The following is a 23,103-nucleotide window of genomic DNA, read 5'->3' on the forward strand; positions in this document are numbered from 1 at the left end:
TTTAATAGCTGACAAGCCATTAAAGTCAGGTACACAGGAAATTTATGAACTAAAGATCAAAACCATTGATAAAAGTGAGTTCGAAATTGTCTTTTTGGTTCATCCTCTATTCATGTTAGTACTGGCCCTCTGACAGTGCGGCGCTCCCTCAGCGCTGACCCTCTGACGGGCGGCGCTCCCTCAGCGCTGACCCTCTGACAGGGCGGCGCTCCCTCAGCGCTGACCCTCTGACAGGGCGGCGCTCCCTCAGCGCTGACCCTCTGACGGGCGACGCTCCCTCAGCGCTGACCCTCTGACAGTGCGGCACTCCCTCAGCGCTGACCCTCTGACGGGCGGCGCTCCCTCAGCACTGACCCTCTGACGGGGCGGCACTCCCTCAGCGCTGGCCCTCTGATAGAGTTTGAATTTGTCCTTGCCTTCAGAATGAGGTTGAAATCCCATTGTTACAGCTCGGCAACAAGTGAGGGAGTGTATGCCACCCATTGAGACGTTACTGACAGCTGGGGTTGGGAGGTTTGATTGGGGAGCCTGTGGAAAGTGATAACTTTTGCGTCTGTTTTCTGGGTTCTGTTTCAGCTGAGCTCCTTTGAGGACATCAGTGTGCACTGGGATCCTGTGAGCCACATGAACCTCTATCAGCACACCAAGGAGGCATTGTTACTGCACGAGACCCTGCAGAAGGCCATAGGGTCTTCGAACCGGAGTGGTCAGGTGCTGGGAGGAGAGGGGAGAAGGCCCCTGGACCTTGAGCTGGAGTTGAAGAGTGTGACATTCCGAGCACTCGTGGCTCCCAAGAAGGTGGTGCAGCTGCAGGTGGAGAACCTTGTTAGCTCGGTCAATGCAGTTCACCACACGCTGCAGTCATCGCAGCTGGTGCTCAACTTTGATGGGCATGACATCTTCATTTTGAAGGGGCTGAATGGACGTGTGGTGGAAGACCGGGCCCAGCGCGGCCGAAGGGATTCTCAGCAGTGGGCCAAGAACCAACTGTGGATCATCAAGATCTTCAGCATCAGCGTGGAGTTCCCCTTCCGCTACGATTTCTCCCAAACCTTTGACTGGTGTGTGACCATGCAGAAGTGGCTGAAAGCTCTCCACAGACCGAGAAAGGCTGGAAACCTTCACTCGACCCTGGAGCCGCTGCCCCCTGACCTGGAAATCCACATCACCCACTTCTCCTTCGTCTTCCTGGACAGTGTCTTTGAGGTTAAGCTGCGTGACGACTACGAGCTGATGAAGGACGAGAGCAAAGAAAGTGCCAAGAGGTTGCAGCTGCTGGACGCCCGGGTGACAGCGCTCAGGAAGCAGCATGGTGAATTGTTGCCTGCCCGCAAGATCGAGGAGCTGTACGCAGCCCTGGAACAGACCAACATTAACATGTATGTGCAGCGCTCACAACGACTGTACGCCAACACGCCCATGCGCAAGGCCCTGCTGACCTGGGCGGTGTCGGACCTGGAGTTCACGGCCTCTGTTGACCCCTTCGTGTATGGAGCTGAGAATGTGATGAAGCAGATGCAGACAATAGATCCCTCCAGCAGCTTCCCTCGGGATGGTCTCCAGCTCACCATCCAGTGGTTCCGCAACATTAAGTTTGCAGCCAGAGCATTTCTGGGTGAGTCCCGGTGGAGGATTGGGGTCTGTAACAATAAAGCAAGGCTGCACTTCTCATTCCGCACCATTAACCCACTGCTAGAGCAAGCTTTCTCTGGTATTTGAATCACATTAATAGGTTCACATCCCAAACAACGCATGGCCACATAATCCAGGATGGCAGTGTAGTACAGTACTGAGGGAGTGCCGCACTGTCAGAGGGTCAGTGCTGAGGGAGTGCCGCACTGTCAGAGGGTCAGTGCTGAGGGAGTGCCGCACTGTCAGAGGGTCAGTGCTGAGGGAGTGCCGCACTGTCAGAGGGTCAGTACTGAGGGAATGCTGCACTGTCAGAGGGTCAGTACTGAGGGAGTGCCGCACTGTCAGAGGGTCAGTGCTGCGGGAGTGCTGCACTGTCAGAGGGTCAGTGCTGCGGGAGTGCTGCATTATCAAAGTTGAACCGGGAGCACTGCACTGTTGGAGGGTCAGTACTCCCTTGGTACTGACCTGCTGACAGTGCGGCACTCCCTCGGTACTGACCCTCTGACAGTGCGGCACTCCCTCGGTGCTGACCTGCTGACAGTGCGGCACTCCCTCAGCACTGACCCTCTGACAGCGCGGCACTCCCTCGGCGCTGACCGTCTGACAGTGCGGCACTCCCTCGGCACTGACCCTCTGACAGTGCGGCACTCCCTCAGCACTGACCCTCTGACAGTGCGGCACTCCCTCAGCACTGACCCTCTGACAGTGCGGCACTCCCTCAGCACTGACCCTCTGACAGTGCGGCACTCCCTCAGCACTGACCCTCTGACAGTGCGGCACTCCCTCAGCACTGACCCTCTGACAGTGCGGCACTCCCTCAGCACTGACCCTCTGACAGTGCGGCACTCCCTCAGCACTGACCCTCTGACAGTGCGGCACTCCCTCAGCACTGACCCTCTGACAGTGTAATACTCGATTAATTCTGCATGTACTGTATCAGCCTGTATTTTGTTCTTAAACCTCTTGAATCCTCTGACTCCGGTGAGAAAGTTACTAGCCGAGCCTTGGCTGACATTCATACCCACATATATTCATATTGTTGCCATTTTAGATTGCTTTATTTGTCCTTGGAATTTGAGCCAGAATCCCAGCATGTGTCTAGCCGCACACTCTGGGAAGAGCTGCAGTTTGATTCTTGGCTACTGATGAAACACACAGGGGCATTAAGATGAGTTAGACAGGAAACTAAATCAGGCAGTGTTTCAGCGTTCTTTACCATTGCCCAGTGAGGATAACACCTTGAATTTATATAGCACCTTTATCACCGTGAAAAATCCCAAGTCCCTTCACAAGAGCAAAGTCCAAAGAAAGTTGACACTTCCCTGCCTGAGGTGATTTTAGGCAGGTAGTCAAAGTGACAGAAACAGAAAAATGCTGGAAAATCTCAGCAGATGGCACAGTGGTCCACACTGCTGCCTCACAGTGCCAAGGATCGGGGTTTGATTCCCAGCTTGGGTCACCGTCTGTGTGTAGTCTGCACATTCTCCCTGCGTCTGCGTGGATTTCCTCCGGGTTCTCTGATTTCCTCCCACATTCCAAAGATCTGCAGGTTAGGTGGATTGACCAGGCCAAATTGCCCCTTAGTGGCCCAAGACGTGTAGTTTAGGGGGTTTAATGGGATAAGTACTTGCGGTTACGGGGAATAGATCTGGGTGGGATTGCCCCTTAGTGTCAGGGGAATTACTTGGCGTGATGGGGATGGGGCCTGGGTGGGATTGTTGCTGGTGCAGACTCGATGGGCCGAACAGCCTCCTCCTGCAGTGGAATTCTCTGATTCTACGAAGGGACAGTATCTGTGGAGAGAGAAGAGAACTGTGACATAGGGTCACCCTGACTCAAAACGTTGGCTCTATTCTCTCTTCACAGACACTGTCAGACCGGCTGAGATTTTCCAGCATTTCCTGTTTTTGTTTCAGATTCCAGCGTCTGTAGTATTTTGCTTTTACCTTGGTCAAAGAGGTGGGTTTTAAACAGCTTCTTCCAGGAAGAGACAGAAATAGAGGGGCTCGGAGAGGGAATGCCAGAGCTTATGGATCAGGTAGCGAGAGGCAAAGGGAGGCTGCTCAAGAGGCCAGAATCGGAGGAGCGCCGATATCTCAGGTGGTTATAATGATTTTGGGAAATTCCTTCTGTGGAATTTGACAGATTTGGATTGTGATTGGATCTTGTAATGTCCTCACAGCTGAAAAGCTTTCAGGGAAGAATGATCGCTTGGTTGAGGAAGCAGACCGGACTCTGGCAGGTGGGGAGGGGGAGGAGGAGGGTGGGGGAGTGAGCAAGGCCTCCGGATCACTAATACCAGTGTTGCTTGTGTCTTCAGTTCGAATCCGGGATTACCCTCGCTACCTGTTTGAGATTCGGGACTGGAAGTTGTCCGGGAAACTGATCGGAGCTGAGGAGGATGGCCGCCCACTTGCTCGGCGGAAGGTGAAAATTTCTCTTGGGGAGCCCTGGGGGGACGTCCTGGTGGAGAGGAACATGCCCCCTTTGAAATGGTACCACGAGTTTGAATGTAAGTGCCAGCGTGTTTGGGCTGATGAGAACTCTGGCCTGCTTGGCTCATCCTCTTCACTCTCTTCTCCTTTCCCTCCCAGCCCAAATCTCTCTCTTCACCATCGTTTGGGGCCCCTGCTGGGACCCGGCCTGGACTCTGATTGGCCAGGCCGTTGACCTGCTCACCAAACCCTCGACTGACCCGAGCCCACCACTCAACTGGTGGGACAAAAGCCGCCTCCTCTTCCATGGATCCTGGAACATGGACATCGAACAAGCCAATTTACATCAGCTTGCCACCGAGGTACTGGCTGGAGAGGGAGGGAGGGAGGGGTGGGGTGGGGGAGAGAATGGGACAAGGAGAGGAAAAGGTGGGGAAAGAGGGCAGAGGTAGGGGAGAGGTAGAGGGGGATGGGGGAGGGAGAGGGGGAGGAGAGAGGGAGAGGGGGCGGGGGACCAGGGGAGGGGGTGGGCGAGAAGGGAGAGGGGGTGGGGGGCCTGGGGAGAGAATGGAGAGGGGAGGGGTGGGGAAAGGGGAGGGAGGGGGTTAGGGAGTGGAGCAGTGAGGAGGGGGTGAAAGATGAAACAATGGCGGGGAGAGGAGAGAGGGTACAGGGTGCACATTGGCTAGTGGGGAGAGGGAGTGGAGGGGAGGGTAAATGAATGCAGGGCAATCTGCAGTGATCAAAATGGGAAAGGCCCCTGTGGGCACATTGAACATTTCCTCTTGTTATTAAACAGGATCCATACAACACAACCGAGAACATGCACTGGGAATGGAACAAGTTACAATTCAACTGGACCAACTGCCAGTTTGTTTTCAAAGGTGATCTTGACGTCAATGTTCGAACAGCATCCAAGTGAGTGACTAGGCAATGGAGTATTCCTCACTGTCCCTTCCTGGAACACATGAAAGAGGTTGTGAGCTATCACTCAATGGCTCTCACTCTCACCACTGAGCCAGAATGCCATGGATTCAAACCATAAGACTTGATCCAATAATCCATGCTGGCACACTCAGTGCAATACTGAGGGAGTGCCGCACTGTCAGAGGGTCAGTGCTGAGGGAGTGCCGCACTGTCAGAGGGTCAGTGCTGAGGGAGTGCCGCACTGTCAGAGGGTCAGTGCTGAGGGAGTGCCGCACTGTCAGAGAGTCAGTGCTGAGGGAGTGCCGCACTGTCAGAGGGTCAGTGCTGAGGGAGTGCCGCACTGTCAGAGGGTCAGTGCTGAGGGAGTGCCGCACTGTCAGAGGGTCAGTGCTGAGGGAGTGCCGCACTGTCAGAGGGTCAGTGCTGAGGGAGTGCCGCACTGTCAGAGGGTCAGTGCTGAGGGAGTGCCGCACTGTCAGAGGGTCAGTGCTGAGGGAGTGCCGCACTGTCAGAGGGTCAGTGCTGAGGGAGTGCCGCACTGTCAGAGGGTCAGTGCTGAGGGACTGCCACAGTGTTGGAGGTGCTATTTTTCAGACATCAAGCTGAGGCTTTGTTTACCTTCCGAGGAGGATGTAAAGATAAGGACTATGCAGAAGGCATGAGCACACTTTCACAGAGGAAGAACCTTAATGTCTGGGTCATGGGTCATGCAGAGGGAAGGAGGTGGAGTTGGGGGTAACTGTCCTTGGCAGGAGGAAGTATTAGCCAGACCCCAATCAGATGGAGATGGGGAGCAGTAATGAGTCTCGGCTATCAGTGATACTGCTGCTCTCTTATTTCCTACCCAGATATGACGATTGCTGCTTTCTTCACCTACCTGATCTCTGCATCATCATCGAACTCCAGTGGATCTGCCGTGGCAGCCCCTACGACCACTACAGTGTCAGCCTCTGTTCCCCAGACAACCTGAAAAAATTGCCAGACACAAAGATACATGATTCCTACGAACTCTTCCGATCGGAGAATCTTAACTTGTCAATCACCATGGACCTGAATCGGTCAGGCAGAGGTGAGTGACTGCGTTGACACTGCACTGTGATTACACAGGGTGGGGTTCTGCTCTTACACTGAACTCTGTGATTGCACAGGCTGGGATTCTGTGCTTATACTGTGCCCTGTGATTACACAGACTAGGGGAATTTCACAATAACTTCATTGCAGTGTTAATGTAAGTCTTATTTGTGACTCATAAATAAAATTTAAACAAAGGGTGGGATTCTGCACTTACACTATGCTCTGTGATTACACAGGCTAGGGCTGGTGTTTTTATGTTGCGCTGGTTACACAGGCTGGGATTGTGTGTATTTCCACTGTCTTGCGTAGTTTACATTGTGCTGTGTGGTTACACAGGCTGGGGTTCTGCACTGGCACTGTGCTGTGTTTCACCAATAATTTGAGATTGGCTACCATCTCATAGGAAACACTCACACCTCACTGTGACAATGCTGTTTTTCTAAGAAATGTATTTGAGTCGTGTTCTTGTTCTAGGAATTGTTCTATGCACACAGAGCCATCCTGTCTATAACCAGCATCCTGTATTGTTGCTGCAGCAGCATAATTGTTTAACCTGAATTCATCCTGTTCTGCTATTTTGAATGTTTTCCCCTGGGAATTTGCAGAGTAGGACTTGGTTGGGATGATTGACAGGCTAAAGCTAGACTTACATAGAATATTCAAGTTTAGAGATTGCTTTTGAGTTGAGAGAGAGGAGTGCGAGCTCTTTTCCTCTCTCTGAAGTCTGAAGACTGGGAACTGCCAGACACTAGGTTTACTTCTGTGAAGTTTTACTGTCTTGAGGCTTTATCCTTCTCTGAAAACTGCTGTCTGGATCTCTGTGCAGAAGTATTAAAAAGGCTGAAAATCTAGCATCACACAAGCATAAGAACATAAGAACATAAGAAATAGGAGCAGGAGTAGGCCATCTAGCCCCTCGAGCCTGCCCCGCCATTCAATAAGATCATGGCTGATCTGTCGTGGCTCAGTTCCACATTCCCGCCCTCTCCCCATAACCGTTAATCCCCTTGCCTATCAAAAACCTATCAACCCGCGTCTTAAAAATATTTAGCGAGGCAGCCTCCACCACTTCAACGGGCAGAGAATTCCAGAGATTCACCACCCTTTGAGTGAAGAAGTTCCTCCTCAACTCCGTTCTAAACCGCCCCCCCTTTATCTTGAGGCTGTGCCCTCTAGTCCTACTGTTCTTTCTGAGCGGGAAGAGCCTCTCCACCTCTATCCTATCCATCCCATTCATCATCTTATATGTCTCAATGAGATCTCCCCTCATTCTTCTAAACTCTAACGAGTACAAGCCTAGTTTATTCAGCCTCTCCTCATAGTTCAACCCCCTCAACTCCAGTATCAGCCTAGTAAACCTCCTCTGCACTCCCTCCAAGGCCAAAATATCCTTGCGTAAGTGCGGCGACCAAAACTGCACACAGTACTCCAGCTGCAGCCTCACCAGTGCCCTATACAGCTGTAGCAAGACCTCCCTACTTTAATATTCAATCCCCCTCGCTATGAAGGCCAGCATCCCATTCGCCTTCCTAACCACCTGCTGCACCTGCAGGCTGGGTTTCTGCGATTCATGCACAAGGACCCCAAGGTCCCTCTGCACCGTCGCATGCTGCAGTTTTTCGCCACGTAAGTAATAGTCCTTCCTACCATTATTCCTACCAAAGTGGACAACCTCACATTTGCCAACATTAAATTCCATTTGCCAGTTCCTGCAGACTCTCCACACCCTCTGCACAATTTGCCGTTCCACCAATCTTGGTGTCATCAGCAAATTTTGACACCATACACTCGGTTCCCTCCTCCAGATCACCTACATAAATGGTAAATAGCTAAGGCCCCAGCACCGACCCCTGGGGCACTCCACTAGTCACCAACCGCCAATCCGAATAGCACCCATTGACCCCCACTCTCTGCCTCCTATTTGACAGCCAATCCTCTATCCACGCTAGCACCCTACCCCCAACTCCATGCCCCCTGACCTTCTGTAATAACCTCTTGTGAGGTACCTTGTCAAACGCCTTCTGAAAATCAAGAAACACCACATCCACCGGCTCTCCTCTATCCACTGCCCTAGACACATCCTCATAGAACTCCAGTAAATTCGTCAGACACGACTTCCCCTTAATGAAACCGTGCTGCGTCTGCTCTATCAAACAATTCTCCTCATGATGCCTCGCTATTTCCTCCTTGATCACGGATTCTAACATTTTACCTACAACAGACGTTAAACTAACCGGCCTATAATTCCCTGCCTTTTGCCTGCCACCCTTTTTAAACAACGGCGTAACATTAGCCGTTTTCCAATCTTCTGGCACTTCCCCGGAATCCAGCGACGTTTGGAAAATAACCACCAAGGCATCCACTATCACCTCCGCCATTTCTTTCAGAAAACATCTTTGGTTGCTGTGCTAACTGGTTCTATAGAAGGGATGTTTGTCTATGGAGGATATTGCTGAATTGGAACAGTAGATATAGTTAGCTTTTAAGAATTATATTTTATCATGGTTTACTCTTTTAATTGGTAAAAGTTATGCTAATTCTATTTGTTATATCCTAAATGTGTTCTTAAATGAAATTTGTTTTGATTAAAAACTTCCTAGTGAGTCAATGGAATCAAACCTGGAGTGAAACCTATTTTGATTACCCTAATGCCAAAGTTAAATGTAAACGTTAGGGCCTAGGCTAACTGCATAATATACTTCAGATTTTCTGGTTTGATCCTAAACACCATCCACCATGAGTAAACCATGGGCATGCAGATCTCTACCCAATCATTGCTGCTGTTAGATTGAGGTTTTGGAGTGTGTGTTGGACTGCTCGAAAATCTGGTCTGTTTCTCTCTCAGAGACCACAGAGCCTCGGATCCTGCTGTATAGCAGCACTCTGCGCTGGATGCAGAACTTCTGGGCCACGTGGACAACTGTCTCCAGACCCATCTGTCGTGGGAAGCTCTTCCAAAACCTGAAACCCAGTAAGAAGAAGCTAAGCCAACATTACAAGCAGGTGTCCTTTAATCCAGTTTTCCCTCAAATCCAGGTAATCAAACTTCCCCCCCTCCACTACGGAGCGCTCACTCACTGACACTTTCCTCCATTTCCTCTTCAGTTGGAGTTATGAGCCGAGTATCTCCGGATGTTCTCTGATCCACTTTATTCTCCCGTCAGGTACATTACTGGGCATCATTCGCACAGCAGCGTGGGATTGAGGTGCAGTGCACCCAGGGACACGTGTTCACCCGAGGAACGCAAAGATCCATTCCGCAAGGTGAGAAAGATTTGCATTTCTGAAGCAACTTTCATAACACAGGCAGCTTTCAAAGTGTGCTCTTTGTTTTAATGTGGGAAATGCAGAAGCCAATCTGCACACAGCAGTACCAAACAATCTTTCTTTATTGGTGTGGACTGGGCTTAAGGATTGGCCAGGACAACAGGTAGACACTCTGTATTCTTTAAACAGTGCTGTGTGGTCTTTAAACAGTGCTGTGTGGTCTTTAACAGCTATCTGAACTCTGTGTAAGGTCCTATTCAAACCCTTCAGCAATGAAGCACTCTCTCTGTGGCTGTACAGCAGTATTAACCCAGACTGTTATGAGGCTGCACTCTGTTGCTTTTTCATGGTAAGATAAGCTTACATAATGCCTCTGATTCCATTTCTGAGTCTTTGTTGAGTTAGATGCTTCAAGTAACTCACCTCCTGCCTCCCCAAAGCTTGTCCACAATCCAGAAGGTCCAAGTTAAGAAGCTTGACAACATCCAGGACAAAGCAGATCAGCACCCCATCCTGCACTGTCACCGTCCACTCCCTCTGCCACTGCCGCACAATGGCAGCAGGGTGTACCATCTTCATGACGCACTGCAGAAACACACCAAGGCTCCTGTGACAATACCTTCCAAATCTACAACCTCCACCAACTGGAAGATCAAGGAACACCATCTGCAAGTTCCCCTCCAAATCACACTTCATCCTGACTTGCAAATAACTCACTGTTCCTTCACTGTCACTGGGTCAAAATCCTGGACCTTGGTCCCTAACAGCACAGGGATTATAGCAGTTTAAGTAGCTCAGCATCATGTTCTCAAGGACAGTTGGGGATGGACAACAAGCATTGGTCTTGCCAGTGATGCCCACATCCTATGAATCATTTTTGAAAAGGCTAATCCGATGGAAGCTAAAACTGACCCTGTTTCCCCAAGTCCATGCTTCCAGCAGACCAGCATTTCCATAAATGTAGCTGTGGAGAACACTGGGTTACAGGGTTGTAAACTGGATAGTATTGCAGTTGATAAGGAGGATGTGCTAGATATTCTTGAGGGTTTGAAAATAGATAAGTCCCCTGGGCCGAACGGGATTTACCCTAGGATTCTCTGGGAGGCAAGAGAGGCGATTGCAGAGCCTCTGGCTCTGATCTTCAGGTCGTCGTTGGTCACAGGTATAGTGCCAGAAGACTGGAGGATAGCGAGTGTTGTCCCATTGTTTAAGAAGGGGAACAGAGACTTCCCCGGGAATTATAGACCGGTGAGTCTTACTTCTGTTGTGGGCAAGGTTTTAGAAAAAATTATTAGGGATAGGATTTATAGTTAGAGAGTAATGAATTGATTAGAGATAGTCAGCATGGTTTTGTGGAGGGTAGGTCGTGCCTTACTAACCTTATTGAGTTTTTTGAGAAAGTGACCAAAGAGGTGGATGGGGGTAAGGCAGTTGACATGGTATATACGGACTTTAGTAAGGCGTTTGATAAGGTTCACCATGGAAGGCTTCTGCAGAAAATGCAGATGTATGGGATTGAGGGTGATTTAGTTAATTGGATCAGGAATTGGCTAGCAGATAGGAGACAGAGGGTGGTGGTTGATGGTAAGTATTCGTCATGGAGTTCGGTTACAAGTGGTGTGCCTCAGGGATCTGTTTTGGGGCCACTGCTGTTTGTAATTTTTATAAATGATCTGGATGAGGGTATAGTTGGGTGGATTAGTAAATTTGCTGATGACACCAAAGTCGGAGGTGTGGTAGATAGTGAGGAGGGGTGTCATAGTTTACAGAGAGACTTGGACAAGTTGCAGAGCTGGGCCGAGAGGTGGCGGATGGAATTTAATGCGGAAAAGTGTGAGGTAATTCACTTTGGCAGGAATAGCAGATGTGTAGAGTATAGGGCTAACGGTAGGACTCTGAATAGTGTTGATGAACAGAGGGATCTAGGTATATGTGTACATAGATCCCTGAAAGTTGGGAATCAAGTAGATAAGGTTGTTAGGAAGGCATACGGTGTCTTGGCGTTTATTGGTAGGGGGATTGAATTTAGGAGCCGCAGCGTCATGTTGCAACTGTACAAAACTGGTGCGGCCGCACTTGGAGTATTGTGTGCAGTTCTGGTCCCCACATTACAGGAAGGATGTGGAGGCATTGGAGAGGGTGCAGAGGAGGTTTACCAGGATGTTGCCTGGTATGGTGGGGAGGTTCTATGAGGAGAGACTGAGGGATTTGAGGTTGTTTTCATTAGAAAGAAGGCGGCTGTGAGGGGACCTTATTGAAACATATAAGATGATTAGAGGTTTAGATAGGGTGGACAGTGATAGCCTTTTTCCTCGGATGGAGAAAGCTAGCACGAGGGGGCATGGCTTTAAATTAAGGGGTGGTAGTTATAGGACGGATGTCAGGGGTAGGTTCTTTACCCAGAGGGTGGTGAGGGATTGGAATGCCCTGCCTGCTGCAGTTGTAGATGTGCCTAGTTTGGGGGCGTTTAAGAGATCCGTGGATAGGTTTATGGATGGAAAGGGATTCGTTTACGTTAGAGGATCATTGCTTTTTAATTGGTTGGTGCAACATCATGGGCCGAAGGGCCTGTTCTGCGCTGTAATGTTCTGTGTTCTATTTCTGATCCCTCTGTAGCTGAAAGTTGAGAGAGTTCAGGTTTGGATTCAGCTCTGACCTCCTCCCAACTAATATCCCTCCAGCAACTCACACCTGTGCTCATAGGTTCTGTCTGATCATTGAACCCGGGCACACTCTGTGGATCCCTCAGCCCATAAGTATCAACATATGTATTTTCAAATTCCCTAAATATTTAACTGGAGACCTTGATGTGAAATGCTGCCTGTTTGTTGGTGAAATGGAGGATCCCACCTCATCCCCATTTAACCAATACTTTGTTTGGTCACTTACAGTCGAGTCTACAGCACAGAATTAGAGCATTTGTCTGGATGTGTACATGTTGCTGTTTGTGCTTCACATCAGCCTCCTCCCACCTCACTTCCTGTCACTCTGTCACCAAACCCTTCTATCCTTTTCCCCTTAAATACCAAAGGTCGTGAATGTAGCCCAATCCATAACACAAACCAGCCTCCCATCCATTGACTCTGTCTACACTTCCCACTGCCTCAGCAAAGCAGCCAGCATAATTAAGGATCCCACGCACCCCGAACATTCTCTCTTCCATCTTCATCCGTCGGGGAAAAGGATACAAAAGTCTGAGGTTACGTACCGACTGGCTCAAGAATAGATTCATCCCTGCTGCTGTCAGACTTTTGAATGGACCTACCTTGCCTTAAGCTGATCTTTCTCTATACCCTAGCTATGACTGTAACTCTACATTCTGCACTCTTCGTTTCCTTCTCTGTGAACGGTATGCTTTGTCTGTATAGCGCGCAAGAAGCAATACTTTTCACTGTATGGTAATACATGTGACAAATCAAAATATATCAAATCAGTTGCTCCCTGTGGGAGTGAGCCCTGCATCCTGCTCCCTTTCTGGGAGACATTTCTCCTGAATTCCCAATTGGATTTATTAGTGATTGTCTTATATTAATGGCCTCTTAGTTTTTGTCTCCCCACAAATGGAGACATTGGCCAGGATTTTACAACTCTGCTTGGGCAAGGCTCGTAAGATCCTGCTCAAGGCCAATGGAAAATTCTGGTCTGGGAGCCTCGCCTGCCCTGATTCTGGGGCAAGTGTGCTGGTAAAATTCCAGCCGTTATATCCACTGTATCAAATTATAAGATCTTTTTCAGTTCTCCTTGCTAGAGGAAATTGCCCTGGCCAATTCAGTCTTTCCTGGTAATTGTACGTTCTTGATTGTGGGCTCATCCTCCTGGATCTCAGCTGCCGTGTAGTCTAGCAATTTAACTGAGTATGGCTTGTTTTGCTAGGGGACACGGTTCTCCGACGTCCCATCTCTGAGTGGAACATCACCGAGATGCGCAGTGACCTGAGTTTGGTGACAGTCTACCTGATGACATCAGCTTTGGAGGAGAGTGCGGAGCAGAGGCTAAACACTCAGGTCACCAAGACGCACCTACTCAGTCTGCAATCTCTCAGCTACCAGCGGCAGAGCGACAAAGTGGAGGAGGTAATCCTGTGTGCTGAGTCATAGCCCCTACAGTGCCAAAGAGGCCATCGAGTGTGCACCAACTCTGACAGAGCATCCCACTCAATCCCTCTCCCCCGTCCTATCCCCCTAACCCCACGCATTTTCCATGGCTCATCCAACTAACTACACAACCCTGAACAGGCACTTGAATGTGGTAACTAGGGGATTTTTACAGTAACTTCATTGCAATGTTAATGTAAGCCTACTTGTGGCACTAATAAATAAACTAAAACATCATGAGACATTAAGAGGCAATTTAGCATGGCCAATCCACCTAACCCGCACATCTTTGGACTGTGGGAGGAAACCGGAGCACCCGGAGGAAACCCACACAGACACGAGAAGAATGTGCACACAGACAGTGACCCGAGCTGGGAATTGAATCCGGGTAAAGTCAAGTTTATTTATTAGTCACAAGTTAAGCTTAAATTAACACTGCAATGAAGTTATTGTGAAAATTCCCTAGTCGCCACACTGCAGCACCTGTTCAGGTCAATGCCAGGGTCCCTGGCAGCAGTGCTAACAGCTGTGTTGCCATGCCACCCACTGTTTGGGGAGGGTTGTGGGGAGTGGGTGAGATGGGGAATGGGGGGAGTAGATGTAATGCTACTAGCCATGGGGCAAGTTTCTTATTTGAGACCTGTGTTACATCCCACAGAGTCTCGGTTATGGGAGAATTGATTCAAGGTGCTGTCCTTAATTCCCTGAGTTTTGTGTATTCTGGGTGAGTGCGCTTGGACTCTGGTCCCGATAGTTTCAGGTTGATTCTGAGTTACTAGTTTTCTTTGTGCTGTGGACAGGAGGGATCGTTGAAGGAGGAGAGGAGTTACACCCACAAGCTGTGCCTCGTCGACCTGAGAGCTTCGTGGACACCGACCAACCGCAACATCGCCTTTGGTCTCTACGACGGGTACAAGAAAGCGGCCGTCCTCAAACGCAACCTGTCAACCGAGGCACTGAAAGGGTTAAAGGTCGACACAGACCTGCAGACTAAGAAACCAAAGCGACCGCCAATGGTCACCCCCCCACCCACACCGGAGGAGGAGAAGCCTGAGCGGAAATCACTGGAAGGTGAGAGACACAGAACTGGGAGAGACAGAGAGGGGTGAGCTGTCAGAGCTGCAGCTTTACATTGCTTTGATGTTGCTGCCAATCTGACGGCAAAGATATGGCAGGGATACCAAGGACAGCATCGACTTGGGGGAGATTTCAATAAGAAGCACAGATTTCATTCAGACTCACCTGAGGGTGCGGAGTAAAGTTTTAATTAATTGGGTATGAGTTTTGATATTGTCTGCATGGTTTCTGCTTCAGGATACAAAGCTTTGATTTGATTTGATTTAAACTCAAACCTCCTGTTGATAAACACTAACACACTATAGGCTTGAGTCGGTTGGTATGTGACCTCAGATTTTTGAATCTTTTTCCTGACGGAAGAAGGTGGAAGAGACAATGTCCGGGGTGTGTGGGGTCCTTAATTGTGCTGGCTGCTTTGCCGAGGCAGCGGGAAGTGTAGACGGAGTCAATGGATGGGAGGCTGGTTTGTGTGATGGACTGGGCTAGATTCACGACCTTTTGTAATTTCTTGTGGTCTTGGGCAGAGCAGGAGCCCAGACCAAGTGGTGATGCAACCGGAAAGAATGCTTTCTGTGGTGCATCCGTAATGCTGAGGGGGGCGGTGAGCTGGGAGATAGCAGGACAGGTTGAGCCAGCTGCTTGTCTGTCTCTCCTGGGCTCCCAGTGTGGAATTCGCTTTCGGACGTCGGGTCAAGAACTGATGAGGCACAGGTTTCTCCGCAAACCTTCTTTATTGCATCGGAGGAGAGATCGCTAGACCATGCCCATCAAGCATGAGTTCGTGAGTCTATGTCTGGCTTACAAAACAGTTTCACAGTATACATGACGGAGATACATCCACATACTTCTGTTAGCCAGTAAGGGCATAGCTGTATTGTTACATTTTGATTAGATTACTTTCAAGAACAAGAGGCGATAGCCACGTAAGGACATGGCTATTAAAGTTTCTGATTAGATTACTTTCAAAGACAAAAGGCCAATTGATAGGGCCCTGCCCTCCGATGCCAGATCCACAGTTACCGATTCGCAGTTTCTTTAGGGTGATCATTAGTTTGGGTGAGGCTTGTCGCCATCGCCTCAGGCCCTTTCCATAACCAGTTTATCCCTCAACTGATTTCTAGTTACACATCCCAATTTTAACCCTTTCCTCTTCTCTATCTACCTCATACACATTCTCACCAGAACATAACTGCATCATCTGTGGCTCAAAGGTTAACACACACACCTCATAGACAGAAGGCCATGGCTTCCAGTCCCTCCAGAGACAGGAGTCCAGACTCCTGGTCTGACAGTGCAGTACAGGGGGGTGGGGGGGTGTTGCTGTATTGTCAGAGGTGTGCTGTCTGCACTCTCAGGTTGATGTAAAGGATCCCATGTCCAGTACGTTCTCACCAGTGCCCTGATCAATATTTACATCTCAACCAACATCATGAAAAAACAGATCACCTGATCACTATCACATTACTGCTTGTGGGATCTTGCTGTGCAAAACCCAGCTTCTACGTTTCCTACATTACAACAATGCCCGCACCGCAGAGGTATTTCATTGGCTGTAAAGTGCTTTGGGATGTCCTGAGGTGGTGATAGGCGCTATATAAATGTCAGCCTTCCATGAAAGGGGTGGCACAATGATTAGCACAACTGCCTCACAGCGCCAGGGACCTGGGTTCAATTCCCGCCTTGGGTCACTATGCAGAGTTTGCACATTCTCCCCGTGTCTACGTGGGTTTCCTCCAGGTATTCCAGTTTCCTCCCACTGTCCGAAAAATAGGTGGATTGGCCGTGCTAAATTGTCCTTTGGTGTCCGGGATGTGTAGGTTAGGGGGATTAGCCGTGGGAAATGTGTGGGGTTATGGGGATAGGGTGGGTTATCGGCCTGGGTGGGATGGTCTTTCAGAGATTTGGTGTGGACACAATGGGCTGAATGGCCTCCTACACTGCAGGGATTCAGTGAAGATTCCTCATGTGGTGTCCTCTCTGCCTCTGTTGCAGGTGCCTCCATGTTACAGAAGCTGATTGAAGAGACGGACAGGTTTGTGGTTTTCACAGAGGAAGATTCCGGAGTGTGTGATCAGTTGTACGGGAGCGCAGCGTGTCAAACAGACGATGTGATCAACCGGAACTGGCTGATTGAACTGGTGAACTCCCAGGTAATGCAGGGAGCTGAGGGGAACGTTTAATATTACAAAGTAAATCCTGACTCTTCCAGCCAGTTACAGCAGCAACTGCCCAGCACTGATTAAACCAGGAAACACCGGGGGGCTGGAAATTGTGCTCCATGCCCCACCCCCCACCCCCGTCTGACCCCTTCCTCCCACTCATTCTCTTCCCCCCCCCCAACCCATCCGCTCTTCCCCCCCCCCACCCATCCGCACTTCCCCTTCCTCACTCTCTCCTCTCGCCTGATGCTCTCCCTCCCACAACTCTCCTTCCCTCACTTCCCTTTTCCCTTTTTTCCCCTCTGTGTTGCTGTTAAAAAGACAATCAGCCTCTCTCCCTATCACCCCCCCCTTCTCTCTCCCTATCACCCCCCCTTCTCTCTCCCTATCACCCCCCCTTCTCTCTCCCTATCACCCCCCCGTTCTCTCTCCCCATCAAACCCCCTTCTCTCTCCCTATCACCCCCCCTTCTCTCTCCCTATCACCCCCCCTTCTCTCTCCCTATCACCCCCCCCTTCTCTCTCCCTATCACCCCCCCCTTCTCTCTCCCTATCACCCCCCCTTCTCTCTCCCTATCACCCCCCCCTTCTCTCTCCCTATCACCCCCCCCTTCTCTCTCCCTATCACCCCCCCCTTCTCTCTCCCTATCACCCCCCCCTTCTCTCTCCCTATCACCCCCCCTCTCTCTCCCTATCACCCCCCCTTCTCTCTCCCTATCACCCCCCCTTCTCTCTCCCTATCACCCCCCCTTCGCTCTCCCTATCACCCCCCCTTCGCTCTCCACATCAAACCCCCTTCTCTCTCCCCATCAAACCCCCTTCTCTCTCCCCATCAAACCCCCTTCTCTCTCCCCATCAAACCCCCTTCTCTCTCCCCATCAAACCCCCTTCTCTCTCCCTATCACCCCCCCTCTCTCTCCCTATCACCCCCCCTTCTCTCTCCCTATCACCCCCCCTCTCTCTCCCTATCACCCCCCCTTCTCTCTCCCTATCACCCCCCCCCTCTCTCCCTATCACCCCCCCTTCTCTCTCCCCATCAAACCCCCTTCTCTCTCCCCATCAAACCCCCTTCTCTCTCCCCATCAAACCCCCTTCTCTCTCCCCATCAAACCCCCTTCTCTCTCCCCATCAAACCCCCCTTCTCTCTCCCCATCAAACCCCCTTCTCTCTCCCCATCAAACCCCCTTCTCTCTCCCCATCAAACCCCCCCTCTCTCTCCCTATCACCCCCCCTTCTCTCTCCCTATCACCCCCCCTTCTCTCTCCCTATCACCCCCCCCTTCTCTCTCCCTATCACCCCCCCCTTCTCTCTCCCTATCACCCCCCCTTCTCTCTCCCTATCACCCCCCCTTCTCTCTCCCTATCACCCCCCCCTTCTCTCTCCCTATCACCCCCCCTTCTCTCTCCCCATCAAACCCCCTTCTCTCTCCCCATCAAACCCCCTTCTCTCTCCCCATCAAACCCCCTTCTCTCTCCCCATCAAACCCCCCTTCTCTCTCCCCATCAAACCCCCTTCTCTCTCCCCATCAAACCCCCTTCTCTCTCCCCATCAAACCCCCCCTCTCTCTCCCTATCACCCCCCCTTCTCTCTCCCTATCACCCCCCCTTCTCTCTCCCTATCACCCCCCCCTCTCTCTCCCTATCACCCCCCCTTCTCTCTCCCTATCACCCCCCCCTCTCCCTATCACCCCCCCTCTCTCTCCCTATCACCCCCCCTCTCTCTCCCTATCACCCCCCCTTCTCTCTCCCCCTCTCTCTCCTCCCTTGCTTCCTTTTCTTCTCCTCCCACCATCACTCTCACTCTTTCTTCCTCTCTCTCATTCTGCCTGCCCTCTGACTGCGCTCTCTCTCTCTCTCTCTGCCGTTAGGTGATGCTACGAGGTGCAGAGACTGTGGGCTGTGTTTTTGTCAGTGCCACCAAGGCCCAGCTGCTGCAGTGCCTGCACCACCCGGCCTGGTACAGCGACACTCTCAAACAGAAAACTACCTGGACCTGTCTGCTGGATGGCATGCAGTACTTCGCTACCATGGAAACCAACCCTGCGGAGAAGGAGCAGTGTCAGCTATGGTTAGAGGTGAGTTCAGTGGTCATCTCCTCCATCATTGTCATTCCCAGGGGGCCTGGTCTGTTCCTGGGAATACTCTCGCTGAGACTCCAAGCCTCTCTCTCTCTCCTTTAAAACGCTTCTCAAAACTTTCCCCTTTTGGCCAGGTTTTTGATCACCTGCCCTGTTACCTCATTATATGACTCATTGTCAAACTGTGTTTGATCATTGCCTCTGTGAAGCATCTCGAGATGTTTTACTGCGTTAAAAATGCCACCTAAATGCAAGTTGTTGTTTTATATATAATGCTAGTGTAAAATAATAAAGTTTATTTACTAATATCACAAGTATGGTTTACATTAACACTGCAATGAAGTTACTGTGAAATTCCCCTAGTCGCCACACTCTGGCACCTGTTCAGGTCAATGCACCCTAACCAGCACGTCTCTCAGACTGGGAGGAAACCAGAGCACCCGGAAGAAACACACACAGACACAGGGAGAACATGCAGACTCCACACAGACAGTGATTCAAGCCAGGAATGGAACCTAGCAGCAGTGCTAACCACTGTGCTACTGTGCCACCCAATGGTTCAAGCCTGCTCCCACACAAGGAGTGTTTGTAGTTCAGCTATTGAGCCACAAAGATCATCGCAAAATGGCCCAGTCCCTCTGCATGTGATGCCCCTGTAGAGCGGTGCTCTCTGGACAGTGGGGAGGTCAGTCCCTCTTTCACTGGTTCAGTGTACAGTGTGCAACTGTGTACAGTTCTGGTCATCCTATTACAGAAAGGATATTATTAAACTAGAAAGAGAGCAGAAAAGATTTACTAGGATGCTACCGGGACTTGATAGTTTGAGTTATAAGGAGAGGTTGGATGGATTGGGACCTATTTCTCTGGAGTGTAGGAGCTGAGGGGTGATCTTATAGAGGTCTATAAAATAATGAGGGGCCTAGATCAGCTAGATAGTCAATATCTTTTCCCAAAGATAGGGGAGTCTAAAACTAGAGGGCATAGGTCTAAGGTGAGAGGGGAAGAGATACAAAAGGGGCAATTTTTTAACACAGATGCGGGCCTCTGGTGAGTGTCTGGAACAAGCTGCCAGAGGTAGTGGTAGAGGTGGGTACAATTTTGCCTTTTAAAAAGCATTTAGACAGTTACATGGGTAAGATGGATATTGAGGGATATGGGCCAAACGCAGGCAATTGGGATTAACTTAGTGGTTTAAAAAGAAGGGGCGGCATGGAGAAGTTGGGCCAAAGGGCCTGTTTCCATACTGTAAACCTCTCTGACTCTGTGATAGGGGCATTCCTGGTAAAGTTGCTGCTTGAAGCTCGTCCCTGACTACCCAGAGCAGGGACAGTGCAATTCCGTTCCTGACGCTATGACATGTCCCTTCAGGTCAAGAACATTGAGGAACATCGGTCGCGTAACCTGGACTCAGTGGCAGAGCTGATGGAGAGTGGACAGGCTGTGGGTGGGATGGTCAGCACTACCACAGGTAAGAGCAAACAGTCTCTGGGGGGTGGGGGGTGGGGGAGGCAGCGAGCTGGAGCAGTGCAGCATCGAGCCATGTCAGGCAGACCAAAACTCTGATCCCCCAGCCACTATCCAAATCATAACAACACCACATTGTCTCCAACAGCTAACTGAGCTTCCTAAGCCTGCAGACACAGAGCCAGTGTCAGGCACCCACTCCGGCTCTATGGCAGACACTTGCTCCTGATCTGAGAGATTCCACATTCAGGACCTGCAACTCCATCCTGGACTGCGCTGAGGGTGACTCACACGCAAGGACTACAGCGGTTGAAGAAGGCAGCTCACCCCCACATTCTCATGGGCATGTTAGCAATGGGCAATAAATGCTAGCCAAGCCAGAGAGGCCCTCATCTAATAAAAGAAGAAGGAAAAATCCCAGTCCAGGGATTTCAGCACAGAACCTAAGTTGCCACTCCCAGTACAGTACTGAGGGAGTGCCGCACTGTCAGAGGGTCAGTGCTGAGGGAGTGCCGCACTGTCAGAGGGTCAGTGCTGAGGGAGTGCCGCACTGTCAGAGGGTCAGTGCAGAGGGAGTGCCGCACTGTCAGAGGGTCAGTGCCGAGGGAGTGCCGCACTGTCAGAGGGTCAGTGCCGAGGGAGTGCCGCACTGTCAGAGGGTCAGTGCCGAGGGAGTGCCGCACTGTCAGAGGGTCAGTGCCGAGGGAGTGCCGCACTGTCAGAGGGTCAGTGCCGAGGGAGTGCCGCACTGTCAGAGGGTCAGTGCCGAGGGAGTGCCGCACTGTCAGAGGGTCAGTGCCGAGGGAGTGCCGCACTGTCAGAGGGTCAGTGCCGAGGGAGTGCCGCACTGTCAGAGGGTCAGTGCTGAGGGAGTGCCGCACTGTCAGAGGGTCAGTGCTGAGGGAGTGCCTCACTGTCAGAGGGTCAGTGCTGAGGGAGTGCCGCACTGTCAGAGGGTCAGTGCTGAGGGAGCGCCACACTGTCAGAGGATCAGTGCTGAGGGAGCGCCACACTGTCAGAGGGTCAGTACTGAGGGAGCGCCGCACTGCCAGAGGGTCAGTGCTGAGGGAGTGCCGCACTTTCAGAGGATCAGTGCTGAGGGAGTGCCGCGCTGTCAGAGGGTCAGTGCTGAGGGAGTGTTACATTTTAGTAGGTGTCATCTTTCAGGCCCCATCGGCACTCTGGGTGGATATAAATTATAACAAGGCCAGTGTTGGAAAAGACAAGGCACTGCTGTCCCTCTCTCTCAGGCAAAATTTATTTCTCAAACAACATCACTAAAAATAGATAAACTGGCGTGTTATGTCATATTCTGTATCTAACCCCGTGCCGTACCTGTCCTGGGAGTGTTTGATGGGGACAGTGTAGAGGGAGCTTTACTCTGTATCTAACCCTGTGCTGTATCTGTCCTGGGAGTGTTTGATGGGGGGACAGTGTGGAGGGAGCTTTACTCTGTATCTAACCCCGTGCCGTACCTGTCCTGGGAGTGTTTGATGGGGACAGTGTAGAGGGAGCTTTACTCTGTGTCTAACCCCGTGCTGTACCTGTCCTGGGAGTGTTTGATGAGGGACAGTGTAGATGGAGTTTCAGTCTGTATCTAACCCTGTACTGTATCTATCCTGGGAGTGCGAACATTGAGTTACATTCCCATGCACAAACACAGGGATGAAACCCTTTACCCAGTGAGGTGTAATTGGGAATTATGAGGTCACAGCTTGATTGAAACTTGCTTTCTTGTTTCTGTTCAGACTGGAATCTGCCAGCCCAGGGCCACCAGACACAGCAGGTTCAGCGGATTATCTCTCGCTGCAGCTGCCGGATGTACTATGTTAGTTACAGCCACGATATCGAGCCCGAGCTGGCAACACAGATCAAACCACCCGAGATTCAGGAGGACCAGAAAGAGGATTTGCTGAAGAAACAAAACGGTGGGTGTGAGTGCTGAGGCATTTGCAGGGGATTATATACTCAGGCTAAAGCCTGCAGACTACAATAGGGTCATACAATCCCTACAATGCAAAAGGGGGCCATTCAGCCCATCAAGCCTGCATTGACCACAATCCCACCCAAGCCCTAACCCCATAACCCCATACATTTACCCTAGCTAGTTGCTCTAATACTAAGGGACAATTTAGCACCGTCAATCCACCTAACCTGCACATCTTTGGAATGTGGGAGGAAACTGGGGCATCCGGAGGAAACCCACGCAGACACGGGGAGAACGTGCAGACTCCACGTAGACAGTGACCCAAGACGGGAATTGAACCCGGATCTGTGCCAGCCTAGAAATCATTCATATAAATGAGCGATATAAGGCATGTTGCAAATTTAGAACAGGAACATTTCTGTCGCACTCTTGTAGAGATGGTATACGATTGACACTGGATGCAGGTGCTGGATGTGGGGAGTAGCTGGTCACTTTCAAAGAGGAACTGCACAGAATTCTGTCGAGATAGGGAAGCTGCCTCGAAGATGTGCAGGTTAGGTGGATTGGCCATGCTAAATTGCCCCTTAGTGTCCCAAGATGTTTAGTTTCAGGGGATTTGCCATGGTAAATGTGTGGGGTTGAGGGGATAGGGCAGGGGAAAGGTCCTGGCCTGGGCAAGGTACTCTTTTAGAGAGAGTCGGTGCAGACTCAATGGGTCGACTGGTCTCTTTCTGCATCGTAGGGATTCTATGATATAGTGACAGGATGAGATGAACAGGGGGTGGGAGGAACATGAAACAGAAACCCTCTGTGTTGTAAATTCTATGTAATGCGGAAAAGATGTGCTCAAATCACACATTTGTTGGAGGCAGAATTGGAACTGAGGTTTTGGGAAGCGTGGCCTTGAAGCTGCTTCATAAAAACCCATCTGGTTCACTAACATCCTTTAGGGAAGGAAATCTGCCATGCTT

General features: G+C 50.6%; 1 protein-coding gene across 1 annotated transcript in view; it reads left to right on the forward strand.

Annotated features, from left to right (window-relative positions):
* LOC145339025 (bridge-like lipid transfer protein family member 2) overlaps nucleotides 1-23,103 on the forward strand; it is a 60,798-nt gene that overhangs the window by 17,508 nt on the left and 20,187 nt on the right. The window contains exons 11-23 of the mRNA XM_080183451.1: nucleotides 577-1,615; nucleotides 3,953-4,144; nucleotides 4,227-4,429; nucleotides 4,867-4,985; nucleotides 5,843-6,063; nucleotides 8,914-9,104; nucleotides 9,233-9,332; nucleotides 13,209-13,408; nucleotides 14,230-14,500; nucleotides 16,499-16,656; nucleotides 18,532-18,738; nucleotides 20,110-20,209; nucleotides 21,954-22,133. Of these exons, the coding sequence (XP_080039577.1) occupies nucleotides 577-1,615; nucleotides 3,953-4,144; nucleotides 4,227-4,429; nucleotides 4,867-4,985; nucleotides 5,843-6,063; nucleotides 8,914-9,104; nucleotides 9,233-9,332; nucleotides 13,209-13,408; nucleotides 14,230-14,500; nucleotides 16,499-16,656; nucleotides 18,532-18,738; nucleotides 20,110-20,209; nucleotides 21,954-22,133 (3,181 nt within the window). The remainder of the gene's footprint in view (nucleotides 1-576; nucleotides 1,616-3,952; nucleotides 4,145-4,226; nucleotides 4,430-4,866; nucleotides 4,986-5,842; nucleotides 6,064-8,913; nucleotides 9,105-9,232; nucleotides 9,333-13,208; nucleotides 13,409-14,229; nucleotides 14,501-16,498; nucleotides 16,657-18,531; nucleotides 18,739-20,109; nucleotides 20,210-21,953; nucleotides 22,134-23,103) is intronic.

Source organism: Carcharhinus amblyrhynchos, unplaced genomic scaffold (genome assembly GCF_965287045.1).
Source record: "Carcharhinus amblyrhynchos unplaced genomic scaffold, sCarAmb.v2.hapA chromosome_291, whole genome shotgun sequence".
Taxonomy (NCBI): domain Eukaryota; kingdom Metazoa; phylum Chordata; class Chondrichthyes; order Carcharhiniformes; family Carcharhinidae; genus Carcharhinus; species Carcharhinus amblyrhynchos.